We start from the raw sequence: 17,572 nt of genomic DNA, 5'->3' as shown, positions 1-17,572 counted from the left end.
CAACAATAATAAAATAGAACAGTTATAACAGTATACTGTAATAGTTATTTGAATGTGATCTCTCCCTCTCTCTCTGAAAATATTTCAGTTGTACTGTGCTCACCTTTCTTGTGACAACGTCAGTTGATAAAATGCCTATGTCCTGAGATGAAGTGAGGTGAATGGCATAGGCCCTGTGACATAAATAGCATTGGGCTACTGTTGACCTTCTGACAATACATCAGAAGGAGGATCACCTGCCTCCAGAATGTGGTTGACTGCAGATAACTGCAACTGGAAAGCATGGCTAAGAAGGGACTTACTATACACCTAAAAAAAAAAAAAAATCATGTATTTAAATGTAAAAACTAGGTCACATAGTGAAGTTAAACAGTGTTCTAAAAGACTTTATACTGTTCTAAAGAAAATTAGGTAATATTAGATGTTAAGAATGTTTAATATGTTCTGCCTTTCTTACTTTTCCCATTTAGTATGGTGTCTGGGACTCTGCTAGCTTATATTGTTTGCTGGATTCTTTTAGTTTAGTAATTTAGGAAGCAGCAAGGTAACTTCAGGATGGATGAGAATTGCCACTAAGTATAGACTGAGTTAGTAGACATTTGGAGGTCTAATGATTTTTGAAAAATAATGGCTTTACATGTCTTTTACATATCTTTTTCCATCTTCTTGGTTTTGTAAGTTTAGCATATCCTTTTATTGTATGGGTGGTTAAATCAGGTGTTTCATTCTCCGTTTTAAAGCCACTGGCTGCCTTAAGATTTTTTTATATAAACCTCTTATTCTGGTAAAACATGCACAGAACAATTCCAAATTATTAGCAGATGTTTCCATTGACAAAATATTTGAAAGTAATTGTTTTCATTATTTTTTCGCCATGCATTTAATTAATGATTTCGACTTTTTCCCCTCTCTTTTGGACTAATTTTGATGCAGTTTTTAAGATAGGATTTAGTAAACCATTCTGAGTTGGAGTTATGGTATAAAATTTTTCATGAAAAATTTTTTTCTATTTTCCTACCTAGAAATGTCATTTTTCTTCAGACAAAAAGTAGAATTTGTATGTCACATAACTTTTACATTAGGATTTAAGGGCACATTTGACCAATGTAAATTGAGAATGTTTATTTAAACATAGTTTATTTCTTAAAGTTTATAGTGTGTGCAAATGAATGAGAGTCACTCAAATTAGTATTTACTGACTCCTATAGAAATAAATTGTCCACATTTATCTTAATGTGCCCTGGGGGTGTATATATATGAATTGGCTCTACCCCCCTTTTCTACTCCCACAAATCAGAGGAAATAATATTTTCCCCAATCCTGTGGACAATAGTAAAACGATCCAAATCAACATTCGAACATCCCACAAAGCTTTACTAAAGTGAAAAGTCATCATCTTCAGAGTTACCTTGTATTACCTGCAGTATTAAAGATCCCATTGATAATTTCCCTATTAAAATATTAAATAACAAGATCAGATGTTGATTATCAAACTTAGTGTTAATTTCATGTAGTTTGATATTTGTGCACTAAAAATGCACAAGTGTGCTTTTTTAACTGATGTCTAACTTTGTTTGTGATTACACCTAGTAGGGGAAATCTTGTTACCAAGTTGTTAGACTGGGTTGTCATCAGGAAGTCGGGCGTTATACTGGAATTGTTGGTCCTCTGCAAGAAAACAGAATGCTTCTTTTGAGTGAATAAGCCAGGAAAATGAGGCGAGGGGTTTTATTTCAAAGGTTTTTTGTTTTTTGTTTTTTTTTTGGTGATGGCATAAATACATAACAGGTTATAAAATCCAATTACTATATTAAATTTCATCACTTGTTTTTTAGGTATTCCAATAACTGTACCACCTCCAGGTAAAACTTTTTTCATGTTTTCTCCATCATTGTTAATAAACATGAAATTTCAAGCTTATAGTTACAGGAGGGACAGTGTCGATGTGGTTAGACAATGGAATAAGCTTTTGGGATTTCAAGGTCCTATTTTCAGCTCTGCCTTTGCTTCATTCCAGTTTTGATTAAGATACTTAGTTTTCTTATACCTGTCTTACCCATTTTTGTAGAAATAGAGATTCTGAGAAAATTCTCACCATATCAATTTGTTGAAGAAAACAGTATGGAATATAAAATAAAATTTTTATGAAAAAATGTTTTTTCAGACCAGTGAATTTTTTATATGATAAAGCAACTGCAAAAGAAGAGAAAGATCATTTATCTTGACTTTATCATGGTTTCTGATTTTTTTTTTAATCCTGTAAAAAAAAACTCAGTATTGTGAGAAAATATATTCTGAACCATACAATTAGATAGACTGACAATTGGTCAGATGGTTGTTCTTAAGAGTGGTGGTTAAATTGTTGATTGTTGTAATGGTGTGATCAGTAGTTTATATGTGACCAAGGATTGTTTTTTATACTTTTTCAGTGTTTATAAAATGTTTTTAGATTGTGATGCAAATATGATAGCAAGTGTGTTTGTTACTGAGTTCAGTATTCAGAGCCAAGGAATATAAAGAGAAGGAGAGGTGATCATGCTTGGAAGGGTGGTCTGAATTCAAAATGACCTTGATAAAGAGAAACAGTGGAGTTTAGGTAGCATAGGATAGTATACATATTTAGTTGTGGAATAGTGAGTTGCTGATTGTTTATCAATGTGGCTGAAAAAGGCCTATCAGGACAAGTCATAAAGGAATCATTGGTGTGTCTAGTTTAAAAGGAAATGTGGTTGAAAAGCTGTATAAGATAGGGTTGTGGTCATTGCTAAACTTCACAGTTCTGAAATGTTTAATAAAGGAGTTACAGATCTTGAAATTGGGTATAGTGAAGATAAGCATGGTGAATTTGAAACAACTGGTAGCAGGGCCAAAAATTGATTTAAATGGACTTTGAGAACGGTTAAGAGAACTGGGATAGAATACTAAAGAAGGAGGCTAGTGGAAGTGTTTTCAAATATGCAGAGGTTGATAGAGAATATGATAATGGATTGCTTCTTGTTCTCATTCAGGACAGCATATGAATTGTAGTGTAAGAGATTTAAATTATAGAATTTAATTCATTTCCTAATAGTGAGGGTTGTTAAAACTTGGGGAAGGAATTGGTATCATAAGGAATTAGTATCATAAGTTATTTAAGTTGAATCTTAAAAGTCTTTTTTGGGGGATGCTTTATTGCCTGTCTGAATTTGAAAGTGCAGAGTAGATAAACTGTTAAGGTCCCTTTTAGCCATATTCTGTGGTATTTCATTTAGGTATTGTGAATTACTGAGAATACAGACCTCATGATATAAAGGTGCAAATTATTTTCTCTCCAAACTAATCCAAAAACTATATTATATGCCCTTCTTTGTAAAATAGTTCTTTAGGGTTGTGCTATTTAAAACATATTTTATGATGGATAATCTCAGCCTTAAGCATTTATGTATTTACTGGTAAGATTTTATTTATAATTATATATTTTAAGGAAATTACATCTAAAACAAAATATTTTTTGAAAGAGGTAAATGTTATTTTATTTGCTTTTCTTCAAAAGTATTTCAAGTATTACATATCTGGTGGCAATACTACTACCGTTTTATATATGGATAAGGTAAGGCATTGAGATTAACTTTCTCATACTCACAAAATGGGCTGTGTGTGGTGCTGAAAATAAGACCGGGTGTCCTGACTCCCAGTTTGTGCTCTGTGTATTAGACCAGACTGTTCATTTAAAGTTTTATTGCTCAAAAAAACCTATTTAAAAGTTTAAGCTCCATTTTTTTCTGTCCATTATAACATAGAGAAGCACGTTATGTCCCCAGAGAAATTTAGTGATACGCAGCAACTTTGTTTCACACTTCACATTAAAAATACATTCTATTAACTTTTTTTTATCTTATGATTGAATGTTTCAGGTTTTCCTCCTCCACCAGGCGCTCCACCTCCATCTCTTATACCAACAATAGAAAGGTAAATCAGTATGATTAGGGTAAAACTTTTTATCATTGGTAAACTTTTGACAGAAAAGTCATATACATAGCTTGGTAATATTTTCAAAGATTTAATTTTATAAACATTAAGTAGTACCTGCCTTTTAATTCATGAGTCTAGATCTATGCTAGTTACTTTATATAAGATATTAGACCTATAGTTCGGTAACAAAACAGGACAGAGAAAACCAAATGAATTTTGAAATATCTTGGTTTGATTTATAACACACTGATTAAAGAAACTTCTAGGTTGGTAAAAACTTGGCTCTGGTAATTTTTGTGGGATATCCAAACAGATGACTGGTAATCATGAATAGTACATGTCTGTTTTAGGATTAAGTAAGGACAGTTATTATCAGGAACCATAGTAAAGAAAAGCTGCCTTACTCCTTATGGCCCTGCTGTATGTTACTTAACTTCCACAAAGGAAGCTTGGATCCATTCTATATGTCAGTAGCCTTCTGTTTTATACCCTGCATTTCTGGTTTATGTTAGTTGGAATGCTGTACTAAAGAGTATTTACCTCATAGATGGCAGTACAGTGTTTAACAACATAGGGCTTTGGAAATCCCACAAATCTGGCTCAAATTTGGCTTCAGAATTCCCTGGCTTTGTGTTGCTAGGCAAGTTTTCATAACTACTTTTTGAGACTCAGTTTCCTTTTACCAAATGGGGTTGGTAAGAGTTGTGAAGATTAAAACATAAAACAGCTAGTGAATATAACACATCAGCACAATTCTTGGCAGATAGAAATCACTAAAAAATGGTAGCCAATACTATTTCCTCTTAAGTAGCAAGTAAACTCTATGAAAGTATTTCTGGGAAAGTGATCCAAATTATATTAATAGGAAAATTGTGAAGACATTACTTTAATAGGATTAAACCATGCAAAATTTTCAAAAAGGAAATGATAAAGCTCCAGAACAGTCTTAATTGTGAGAATATAAGGATTTAATTTTATTAAGTCTTTGTTAAATATGTATTTTTCTCAATCAGAATGTTAAAAACTATTATTTGTTTATCCTGTCAGTGGGGCTGAATTTCTGAATCATTGAAATCTAATTTTTTAAGACTAAATTTTAGTGAAATCTCAAGTACTCTGTTAGCCTCAAAAGTTTCTGTTATCTTGGGAATCAGGCTGAATTGATTGGATTATTCACATTAAATAGTACTAGCAAGCTATGTTTTTCTTTACAGGTGGGTATTAGGTTTAATATGTTTTGAGACTAAAAGCCTGTTTTTTGTATTAAAAAATAAAATTATAGAATTAAGTTTTATCATTATATGATGGTTAAATGAAAGCCATAATTCTGCCTTGTTGTTTTGCATTTGTACCAAACGATTAAAATTTAGAACTTACTTGCAACACATAAGAATACATTTTTCTTCAACAGTGGACATTCCTCTGGTTATGATAGTCGTTCTGCACGTGCTTTTCCATATGGCAATGGTAAGTATTATTTTTGGTTGCCCAGATTCAATTTGAACCAGTACTTAAATATTTTTAAAGCAATGAAAGCATACTTTCATGGTTTAAAGTACTATCTTACAGAGCAATTAAAAATATTAACTGGGCGCCTGGGTGGCTCAGTTGGTTAAGCGACTGCCTTCGGCTCAGGTCATGATCCCGGAGTCCCGGGATCGAGTCCCACATCAGGCTCCCTGCTCAGCAGGGAGTCTGCTTCTCCCTCTGACCCTCCTCCCTCTCATGCTCTCTGTCTCTCATTCTCTCTCTCGCAAATAAATAAAATCTTAAAAAAAAAAAAAATATATTAACTAACGGAATAACTAGGTCTTACATTCCAGGTTACTTAACAAAATAATTTTCATTTTTTATCAACTGTACTTTTAAAAATTAAATGGTGGTACAGCAGGGATATTTTTACCTTGACTTTTCTTAAAGGGATTTAAGATCTGTCAGCAAATTGTCTCAGTGTTCGTTCATAATATTTTTGTTTCTTGACTCACGGCATCAAGCTAACGTTGTTCTCCTCTTTTACCCTTGCTGTTTTTTGTTGTAGATCATTCGGCTATGTCCTCTTTCCTGTTCACTCTTGACAACATAATCCATTCTAAGGGCTTCTGATACCACTTTCTGCTTTGATCTCTTGATCATTCATTCTTTTTAAAAATGCTATGCATTGTACTAGGTTTTAGGGATACAGTAAACTAAACATAAGTTTGCCCTTACCAAATTTATAGACCAGTGAGGAATAGCCAGGTGATAGAAGAAGGTGTCATGGGAGCATAGTGGAGGGGTCTCCCCTTCCAGAAGGGGTAAAGAGGTAGGTGATGTGATTTGAGGTTCAAATCATGTCCAGAGACACGAGGGTGAGAGAGGACATGTTAGGCTTTATGAAGTGAAAGAAATGTGGTGTGATTGGAGTGTAGAGTTTGCATGATGAATGTTTCAAGATGAGACAGGTGATTATCCCCAGGGTATTGTAGCCATGCTGTTTAGATTTTCAACCTTACAGAGGGCTGTGAGGAGCCATTTAGTTCTATGCTGAGCTGTAAAATTGCTAGACATATATTTGAAAAAGGTCCATTCTGGCTACTTACTGTGAGGAAATTGTGGGTTTGTAGGGTGGGTAAAAAGATAGGACTGGCAGAAATGCTTGATTGGGGAACAAGAAGCTGTTGGAATAATCCAGGGGGAGAAACAATGGTGTCTTGTATTCAAATAGTACCACTGGGGATGGAGGACACTGAATGACTCCAAAGGAGTTTACACCTCAGAAGTTTTATTTATTTATTTATTTATTTGACAGAGAGGGAGACAGCGAGAGAGAGAACACAAGCTGGGGGAGTGGGAGAGAGAGAAGCAGGCTTCCTGCTGAGCAGGGAGCCTGATGCGGGGCTCGATCCCAGGATCCTGGGACCGTGACTCGAGCCAAAGGCAGACGCTTAATGATTGAGCCACCCAGGTGCCCCTACGCCCCAGAAGTTTAAATCTTGGTGGTTGCTCGAGTACCAGTCGTACACTTCCATTTCCCTTCTAGGCATCTATCTCGGTGTGGTGCTGTCCTTCAGACCCACCTTGTCCGACTACATGTATACCATTCATTCACATCAGAAGGTGATCTGTTGACTTATTTCAGTGATACCACCTTTTATTATTTGGTTGTTTGTTCATTTATTCATTAATCCTGAGCTTCCAGGAAGTCCTGCTTCTTGGGTTGGAATCTTGCTTTTACCTCTCATTATTTATGTGACTTTCATAGGTCTTCAGCTATTAAATAGCATAATTCTTCCTCATAAGGTTGAGGTTCAGTGAGACTACATTAAAACACCTTAGTCCTGCCATTTAATAAACACTCAAATATTAGCTGTTATTTTTATGATTATCCCCACCATCTCCAACAAACTCCCAAGTTCTCTCCCTTGTCTGCACTCTGAAGCAGTGTAGCATGATTGTTACAGCATAGGCCCTACCGTTAGCCTGGGGGTAGGTCCTAGGTCTGTATTATCCTAGTACCTTGGGATAAGTTAACCTAAATCATTTTCCCTCTCTGTAAAATAAAGTTTGAACCTAAAATGCTCAGCACAGTGAAATGTAATATGTAAGTGCCTATAATATGTAAGTAAGCATCGTTAAATTATTTAAAATTTTATTTTTACCTTTCTTATGGCACTTGTTATTTTCTGCTTTGTCGTGAGAGTCCTTGTGTATTTGTTTGAATACACATGAACAAATAGCCCATATCAGAAAGTAAGACTTCATTCTTGAGATTACCTACACAGTTTCCTTGTGGAAGATTTCATTTTTTTTTTTTAATATTAATTAAGCATTTAGTTTTTTCTCAAAGTAATATATGCAAATTTTTAATCAATAAGCAAGAGTTTTCTGCTCACTCTTTACCAACCCCAACTCTCTCAGAGAGAAGCATTTTTTAAATGAAGAAATTCTTTAGTAATAACAATTATAAAGCATATTGCAAGAATTAATGAGAAGAAAGTTGGGAATTTTCTTCATCCTAATCAAACAAAACCTTGGAACGAAGGTGATGGACATTAAGGAGGGCAGTGTGATATAATGAGCACTGCCTACTGTATAAGACTGATGAATCACAGACCTCTTCCTCTGAAACTAATAATACATTATATGTTAATTAACTGAATTTAAATAAAAAATAATTGTTTTATGCTGAAAAAATTAGGTCAACACAATTTCTACCATATATAAGGAATATTTAAGTACCATGACATCTGCTTATATAGGGATTTTTTTTAACATATCCTGAATAATGAAGTTAATTAATTATTCCCACCACAAAAAAGTAGTAATTATGTGACTTGATAGAGGTGCTATCACTACATTGGCAATTGTATTATAATAATTATTATTATTATTATTTACAAATAAACAAGTTGCACACCTTGAATTTCCACAATATTATGTGTCAAATATATTTCAATTAAAGAAATTGAATTCAATTTTTAAAAATTTGGGGGGTGCCTGAGTGGCTCAGTTGGTTAAGCATCTGCCTTCAGCTCAGCTCATGATCCCAGGGTCCTGGGATCGAGTTCCGCATCTGGCTCCCTGCTCAGCCAGGAGCCTGCTTCTCCCTCTCCCATTCCCCCTGCTTGTGTGCACATGAGCTCGCGCACTTTCACTCTCTGTCAAATAAATAAATAAAATCTTAAATTTTTTTAAAGAAAAGATTATAGATACATCTTCCTCTTTGTTGGTAATTCTGTTTTACCTTTGTTAGTTTATTTTAGAATTTTGTAATTTATCCTCAAAACACTGTGAAGTAATTGTAGATGGAAATACTGATTTTTTTAATTTTTTTTATTTTTTAAAGATTCTTAATTTCTGACAGAGAGACAACGAGAGAGACACAAAGGAGAGGGAAAAGCAGGCTTCCCGCTGAGCAGGGAGCCTGACGTGGGGCTTGATCCCAGGACCCTGGGACCATGACCTCAGTCGAAGGCAGACGCTAAATGACTGAGCCACCCAGGCGTCCCGAAATACTGATTTTTCTTGATGTGCATATTAAGATTGTGCTTATAAAGTAAGACCTAGTTAAAAAAGTAATCTTTGTAGAAATATCAAAGAACTGCAGAGAAGCATTTTTGATGGTTTTTAGTTCTTCTGATGGTCTGCATGGCATTTATACATAAGCTTATCACCCTGTTTCTTGATTTATATAACTATGGATACCATGTTCTCCTCCTCCTCTGATAGATGTGTATTTTGTTTACTTACCATCACTACCCCTCTCTTTTCCCCACCAGTTCACTGTTTTTGTTCTTTCTTTATATATACATGCCCTTGGTTTCATGTACTATCAATATCAATTACTGTGCAAATTTCTGAGCCTTCACCTCTTCTTACCCCTCTGCCTCCCAGCTTTGGTCAACCATACTTCTGCTTAGAAACATTTATATTTGGGGCACCTGGGTGGCTCATTTGGTTAAGCATCTGACTCTTGGTTTCTGCTCAGGTCATGATCTCAGGGTCCTGAGGTCAATCCCCATGTCAGGCTCTTCACTCAACACCGAGTCTGCTTGTGCCTCTCCCTCTGCTCCTCCCCTCCCCCCCCACCCCGCTCCCTCCCTCTCCCTCTCATAAATAAATAAAATCTCTAAAGAAAAGAGAGACATTTATATTCTGTCCTATAACCAGAACTATCTGTGCCCTGATAAATTTTTTATTCTGAAAGCTAAACAATAAACCATATTTACATTATCGTGACTATGTAAATATTATATACTGTAGAGATAATTCTAATACTCAAGCCGTGGAAAGGAGAAGGTTCCTATGGCAAATAAATTGAAAATACTATTTTTTTCCTGTACTTCATCAGCCGTGTAAAGTCATACTACATTTTAATTGGGTTCATATTTGGACTATGACTTTATCCATCTCAAGTTTTTTCCCCAAAAAATGTTTTCAAATTTTGTTTTTCATGTGTTAAGCCATCTGGAATTCATTTTTGCCTGTGTTATAAAGTAAAGATATAATTGTCGCAGTGTCATCTGTTGAATAGTAAGTCCTTTCTGAGGGATCTACAACGTCCTATCCATTCATGAACAGGTTTCCGAGTATGCCTGTATCTGCCTCTTGGCTTCCTAGACTATTCATTTGTTGAACTTTCCCTGTGCTAATCCACACAATTTTAATTATGAATTTTATAGTAAATCTGGTATCTGGTTCAGAAAAATCTATCTACTTAGTCGGCTTCAGAAGTATTCTTGGGCCGTTGCTCTTACATATCCGTTCTAAAGTCAGCTTTGGAAGTTCCATGAAAAACTGTATTGAGATTTTGATTAATAATAACATTTATATTCTGCTTAGTTTAGACAAAACACTGTTAACTCATGTAGTCCTGACAGCCTTATAAAGTAGGCATACTGTTACTATTCCCAATTTATGGACGAGGTAATTGAAGAACAGCCAAATTCAGAGGTCTTCCCAATATCACACAGTAAGTGGCAGAATGAGGAGTTGAAACCATGCAGCCTGGCTCCAGAGTCCTTGCTGTAACTAAATCATATTGGAATTGCGTTGATGCTTAGATCAGTTTGTGCGGAAATCATATCTTACAGCACTGAGCCCATCTATGAACAGGGACTCTCTCCAGTTATGGAGATGTTCTTTAATATATTTCAATTCAGTGTTAAAATTATCTCCAAGCACTTCTTGCATATCTTTGGTTAGATTTAGTCATTGGTACCTAATGTTTTTGTTGCTGTTTTAAGTGATATATTCATTTGAACTTCCTGTTCTGTTTGTATTTACTTGTATTTAGAAATACTGGTTTGTGTTTTATTTATACATACAATATATACGCTAATCAAAAAACTTCTTTTTAAAGAAAATGCTTTTACATTTTACTACTAGGCTTTTATTGTTTGGTTTTTGATGGAGTCCTATATAGATCAAGGAAAGTTTCAAAGAGCTTTTAACTGTGAATGGATACTGAGTTTTATCAAATGCTTTCTGAGATAATCATATTGTTTTTCTTCTCTAATCTGTGAATGTGGCAAATTTCTAAATTTTTCTAACATTAAGCCACTGTTTATTTGCTGAGATAAACCTAACGTGGTCATGATTCGTTATCTTCAAAAAAAAAACAAAACACTGATTTATTTAGGATTTTGACATCTACGTTCATATGTAAGATTAGCTTATGCTTTTTCTTTATTTGTACTCTAACTAACTGGTTTTGGTATTAAAGTTATATAAGCCACATGGAATAAGTTAGGGAATAATCTTTTTTCTTTCTATTCTTTGAAGTTTATATAATATTTTAATGGTCTGTACCTTATAAGTTAGTAAAACTCACCTGTAAAAACCATTTAGTCTCTTGGGAAGGTTTTTAAATTACTGATGAGTGTCTTTCATAGTTAGGGGAGTAGTCAAGATTTCTTTTCATTCTTGAGTCATTGCTTGGTAAGTTGTTATTTGGAATTAGTCCATTTTAGCCAAGTTTTTAAATACATTGATATAAAGTATATTTTCTCTATTCTTTCATCTCTGCAACATCTGTAGTTACAGTTTCATTTTGGTTCTAATTGTTTATGTGGCCTCTTTTCTTGTCAGAATATTAAGCTTTATTTGTCTAATCTTCAAAAACTACCTTTCAACTTTTTCTTACTGTATGATTCTTTTCTATTTACTTGACTTCTACTTTTATATTCATTATCTCCTTTCTGTTGGATTTTTCTGTTTGTATTTAAGTTCTTAAGTTTTGGAAGCTTTAGCTCATTAATTTTCCATCTTTTCCAATGTAGTGTTTTTTAAGATTAGATTTCTCTCCAGAACAGTTTGCATCCCTACACTTTTGATATGTTGTATTTTTATGTTTATTCCTAAATGATTTAAAATTTATTATTTTTTTGACCCCTGAGTTTTCAGAAATGTGTCTTTAATTTGAAATGTGTGGAGATTATGGTGTCTATTATTGTATAAAAGTATGTAATATATTTTTGTAAGTGTTTCATATGTGTTTGAGAAGAATGATTATTATTTAACTGTTATGGGCAGTATTCTATGTTATGTCCATTAAATGAATCCTGTTAAAAGTGTTTTGCTCAGATCTTCTATATTTGTAGTGAATTTTTTTGGTCTGCTTCAAGTGGCAATAATTGAGAGTATGTTAATCTTTCATGATCATGGTAGATTTTTCTATTTCTACCTATATTCATGTTAGTTTTTACTCTCTAAAAATTAAAGCTTGTGTTGCTAGCCACCTGGAAGTTTAGTTTGTTCTGTCTGCTTGGTGAGTTGCATCTTCCATTCCCTGTCCTCATCCCTTCTGTCCCTTGTGTGAGTCTTCTTTGTCATTAATCAAGCTGCTCCTACAGAGATGGGGGGGATTGGTGTTTTCCTGTTCCTGCCTTCCTTTTACTTTCAGCCATTTTGTGTGTTTATATGTCTCATATTCAGAATATAGAGGGGGTTTTTTTGTTGTTCATAGTTTTTTTTTTTTTTTTAAGTTTTTATTTATTTATTTGAGAGAGAGAGAATGAGAGACAGAGAGTACGAGAGGGAACAGGGCAGAGGGAGAAGCAGACTCCCCGCCGAGCAGGGAGCCTGATGCGGGACTCGATCCCGGGACTCCAGGATCATGACCTGAGCCGAAGGCAGTCGCTTAACCAACTGAGCCACCCAGGCGCCCTGTTGTTCATAGTTTTTAAAAGTACAAATCAACAAACTCTATCATTTAACTGATGAATTGAGTCTCTTGAATTACTGTTACTGAACTAATCAAACTTTTCTCCTCTAACTCCTATCTTTTCCAAGTCTTTTTGAACTGAGTTTTTCAGATGATTTTTTAAATTCTAATTTTCCTTATATTGTTTTGAAATGATACATTTTGTTTCTATTATTTTAGTGGTTACTCTTGGAATGTATTATGTATATCTCATAGAAGTTCTTTTGGTCAGGTCTATTAAAACTTTTGCTTCTTTTTTAATCTATGAATGCCTTTGTTTTATTCTTGAGATTTAATTTTGTTGAGTACACATTTCTAGGTTGGCCATTACTTTCTCTCATCTTTGAAGATGTCTGGTTTACATTTTTGGTTGGAAAGCTTGTGTTATATCTAATTCTGGTTCCTGTTCATCTTGACAAATGAAGAGTCTTTATATATTAGGTCTTGAAGGTTTGCTTCTGGATATTACCCCAAACTGTGGGTATTCACCATATGTTATATCTCTTTTCTATTTATAAAATAGGTTTCTGTTATAATCTGATGAAGCATTTTTGGTGGGAGTTTTGTCCTTTTCAGTAGGTGTGGGTTTGGTTTTTTTTTGTTTTTTGGGTTTTTTTTTGTCTTTTTTTAAAGTGCTGTGACTTTTGTTTTTAATTGTTGTTTTTGTTTTCTTTAGTTGCCTTTCCCCACCTTCCTGGTTCTGCTCCTTCGTGGCCTAGTCTTGTGGATACCAGCAAGCAATGGGACTATTATTCAAGAAGAGAGAAAGATCGAGATAGAGACAGAGACAGAGACCGGGAACGAGACCGTGATCGGGACAGAGAAAGAGAACGCACCAGAGAGAGAGAGCGGGAGCGTGATCACAGTCCTACACCAAGTGTTTTTAACAGGTTTGTTGAGTGTGCGGGAATTTGTACACGTGTTTCATGTGCATAGAGTTTATATTTGGTGCACAGATGGAAAATCCAATTCAGCTGGGAAAGGATTGCTCTGAGAGTAGTTAGGAGATAACCATTTTATTTTATTTATTTTTTTATTTTTTTTTAAAAATTGTACTGAGATAATGCCATCCTAAATAAAATCTCAGGAGATAACCGTTTTAAAAGTGTCAAGGCTTATTTAATTCATAGAGGCTTTCCATTATGTAAAGCAACAGTCTTCAGTTGGTTTACTTCTTCCGTAAAAGAATTTGAAAATATTTTTATCTTTCCATCTAAAATTTTTCACCTTAAGTTTAAATAGTTGGCGATAGAGATATAATTTCCAGTGTATTGTAAACATTACAATTGTAAAGTAAAATCATCACTCTTTTAAACATATCCAGTGGGTTAAGAACATTATAGTGACTTGCTAAACATCATCATCCATTTTTTTAAAAATGCGTATAACAGGCTCTCTTTAACAGAAATTTTACATTTCTCTATGCTTGAATTCTTATTTCTGAGCCATTTCCCCCAAAGAATTTTTTCCTACTGTAAAATATTTTTGTTCTTAAATAAGTTTTTTTAAGTTGATCATTCTATCCATCTTTCCTGCAGCATACCTGTGGTAAGTTTAAATGTCTAAAAAAAATTGATGAATGTCAGATTAAGTATTTTTAAATTTTTTTCCCTGATTTTAATTATTATTTATTTTTATATATGAAGATAATGCAACTTCTGAAAATAATTTAGTGGAACTACATCCCTTAATGTTATGAAGGACCTTCCACCTATCCCCAATTAATATATGTATCCATGAGTGAATATTACTACTGTTAGGAAAAAACAGACTTTGCCATTAATTACATTTCTTCTAAAAAAAATATATAGCAATGTAAACAGTGAGAAACCTTGTTCACATAAAATACTTAAATGAGGATTGATGGAATTTTGTTGTGGCTCTGTCATTTAATTATTTGAGCACCTTTAGCTTCGGTGATATGCCAAAATTACATAGTTAACCTACCATCAAAATTGTTTTTAAGGATCTGTTCAGCCCTATCAGCCATGACTCAACTTTCTTAAAAGCAGAATTGGAAATCTCCTGATTTGCAGAAGTATTTGTTACTCAGTGTTAACTGTTTCCTAGGGCTGCCATAACGAAGTACCACAAACTGGCAGCCTGGAACAACAGGTATTTACTCTCTGCAGTTCTGTAGGCTAGAAGTCTGATGTCAAGGTGTCAGCAGAGTTAGTTCATTTTCATAGGCTCTGATGGATAATCTATTCCATGCCTTTCTTGTTGCTTCTCATGGTTGTTAGCAATCCTTGGTGTTCCTTGGTTCATAGATGCATTACCCCCATCTATGTTTGTCTTCATATTGCATCGTCCCTTCTTTGTCTGTGTCCAAATTTCCCTCTGTTATATCTAATGATATCAGTCATTAGATTAGAGTGCAGGCAAATCCATTATGGCCTCCTCTTAATTACAGCTGCAAAGACCCTGTGTCCAAAATAAAGTTACATTCACAGGTATGGGGGTTAGGACTTGAACATATCTTTTGTTGGGGGATACAATTCAACCCAGTACATTCAGGAATTAAAATCTAGTTTTCTCAGTTTCATGGAAGAACACCAGAAGGACTTTACCGAGACTTATCAAAAGACTTCTACCTTGTTATTGTTTCTTTTAGATGCATCTTATTTAACTGAATAAGCTCAGAAAGAATTGTTAATTTTAATACATCTTTGCAAAAAGTCCTTAAAAAATGAAACATCTTTATATGTGTTAAATATTTATTGTCATGAGTTGCAATTCCCCATTCCATTTATGGAAAATAGCTACCATATAACTTAGTTGGTAAAAGACAGCTCTCCTCAAGCCTGACAGCCAAATCACACTCCATTTTTATCAGAGAAGTCTGACTTTATTTTTCTGTTCACTTAAATGAATATAAGGTGCTGCCCCCAGCACTTTGATTTGCTTTCCTTCAAAGGGACTTGTGTGGGTTTTTTGTTTTTTGTTTGTTTGTTTGTTTTAACTAGATCAAGGAAAATTGTTATGACTTTCGCTACACTACTTAACAATATATCTGAAGCTAGAACATCCCAGAATACAGAATACTCCCCTTTCTTACTCCATAGTTTATCCTTGACAGAAAAATGTGTAAGATAGGAAGACCTAAAGCCTTACAGAAGCTTTATTGTTACTTGAATAAAATAGATCTGACATTAATATTTTAAATTAGGTATTTTTAATGCAATGATGGTTTTCACACCCTGAGTCAGTGTGTCATAGTAAAATTGGTGAAGGAGTGCCTTTTGTAAAGGGCTAGGAAGTTGATGATGAGAGAAGAGGTTGGCTGGAGAAGTGGCATGATGTTTTACCTGCTGCTGTATCATTAAGCAGTTTAGATTTAAGAAAGAATAAATATGGAAGTTGTGGATCTGGAAGTTAATTCCCTAAAACTTTTTGTGCCACTGGAAAGAATTCGTACACTGCTGTGGTATTGGCACATACTGCTGAACTAGAGAATAATTCAGAATTCTTCTTATGATCCTCAAGTCCCAGGTCACCACACCCTCCTACATTTTTTTTAAAGATCTATTTATTTATTTTAGAGCGAGAGATCATGAGTGGGAGGGGCAGAGGGAGAGGGATTCCCAAGTGGACTCCACGCCAACCTACACCTTCCTGCATGTTAACCCCAGTTCTCTCTCAAGCCAATAAACCCCATGTTTTAGCTGTGCTCAGCTGGTTGCTCTTTTGAAAATTCCTTATCGTTTCATACTTCCTTGTTCATGTTGTTCCTCTCCTCTCTGCTTCACAAACTTCATTCTTCAGGGTCCCGCTCATGTCTGTCTTCTGTGAACTCTTCTGAACCCAGAAGAAAGTTGAATTATTTCCTTCACATGCTCCCTAGGTGCTTAATGTATCTTCTTTAAAGCATGTGTTTCTTAGCAAACCTGTGCACAGGCATTGACCACTATCTCCCATTCTGTATTCTTAGCACTTTGTACAGTAATGCCTGGCATGCAATGAATAAAATGACTTACATATTGCAGGGGAGGAAGATGAATATAGTAGAGAAGAAACAGTTTTGAAAGTTGTTGAACAAAACTCTGTTAGCTAGGCAGCTTTTGAAATTAATAAAAATCAACCTTTATGACTATAAAAGTAATTTTGGCATCTCGTTAAACATATCAGTCTTGGGGGCGCCTGGGTGGCTCAGTTGGTTGAGCGACTGCCTTCGGCTCAGGTCATGATCCTGGAGTCCCTGGATCGAGTCCCGCATCGGGCTTCCTGCTCGGCAGGGAGTCTGCTTCGTCCTCTGACCGTGTCCCCTCTCAGGTGTTCTCTCTCTCTCATTCTCTCTCTCTCAAATAAATAAATAAAATCTTTAAAAAAAAAAAAAAACATACCAGTCTTGGTACCATCACAATATAGAATGAAATGAGTCAGAACATTTTTTATACCAGTTATTTTAATGGATGAGATAACTAAATGTACATAGACAGTTTTTTGATTTTGCTAGATGAGATGAATAATGTATCCATTCAGGATGTGAGCGTATACTTGATTCAGACAGCATTTGTTTTGTTAGAGATGATCATGCAATTATATACTTTTTAATCCAAAGAAGTCCTTAGGGATTATCTAAATTTTGACTTGGCAGATGAGGAAATGGACGCATAGAGAAATGAAGACAGTGGTAGAGAGCCATTCTGTCAACTGAACATATGGTTGAGATATTACTTAAAGTCTTTTCTTTCTAGTCTTGAAATTAGGTAGTTTAAAAATTGTTACTTTTCATTTTCTTTATTACTCTATGCAGTTTATTTCTTACGTGTGGGGGGAGGCAATTCATTCATTCATGTAACTGACATTTTCTGGTCCCTGTTATGTACCAGGTACAGAGCTGTGTGCTGAGGATTACAGAAATATTCATACACTATTATTACCTATTTAAGCATATATTATTGACTAGGACTGGTTAGTAGTTTGAAACTTTACCTA

General features: G+C 34.6%; 1 protein-coding gene across 45 annotated transcripts in view; it reads left to right on the top strand.

Annotated features, from left to right (window-relative positions):
• Positions 1-17,572, top strand: part of FIP1L1 (factor interacting with PAPOLA and CPSF1) — a 76,495-nt gene that overhangs the window by 54,667 nt on the left and 4,256 nt on the right. For 16 of the 45 annotated variants that reach the window (XM_044912980.1, XM_044912965.1, XM_044912960.1 and 13 more), the window contains 4 exons: positions 1,836-1,862; positions 3,894-3,948; positions 5,363-5,418; positions 13,311-13,524. In XM_044912980.1, the coding sequence (XP_044768915.1) occupies positions 1,836-1,862; positions 3,894-3,948; positions 5,363-5,418; positions 13,311-13,524 (352 nt within the window). Of the gene's footprint in view, positions 1-1,835; positions 1,863-3,893; positions 3,949-5,362; positions 5,419-13,310; positions 13,534-17,572 lie in introns of all 45 variants that reach the window. The other 29 variants (XM_044912983.1, XM_044912966.1, XM_044912982.1 and 26 more) reach the window with 7 other exon arrangements.

The sequence above is a fragment of the Neomonachus schauinslandi genome, chromosome 2 (assembly GCF_002201575.2).
Source record: "Neomonachus schauinslandi chromosome 2, ASM220157v2, whole genome shotgun sequence".
Lineage (NCBI taxonomy): Eukaryota > Metazoa > Chordata > Mammalia > Carnivora > Phocidae > Neomonachus > Neomonachus schauinslandi.
The sequence above is the reverse complement of the archived record's forward strand: the minus strand, read 5'-3'. Positions and strand labels throughout refer to the sequence as shown.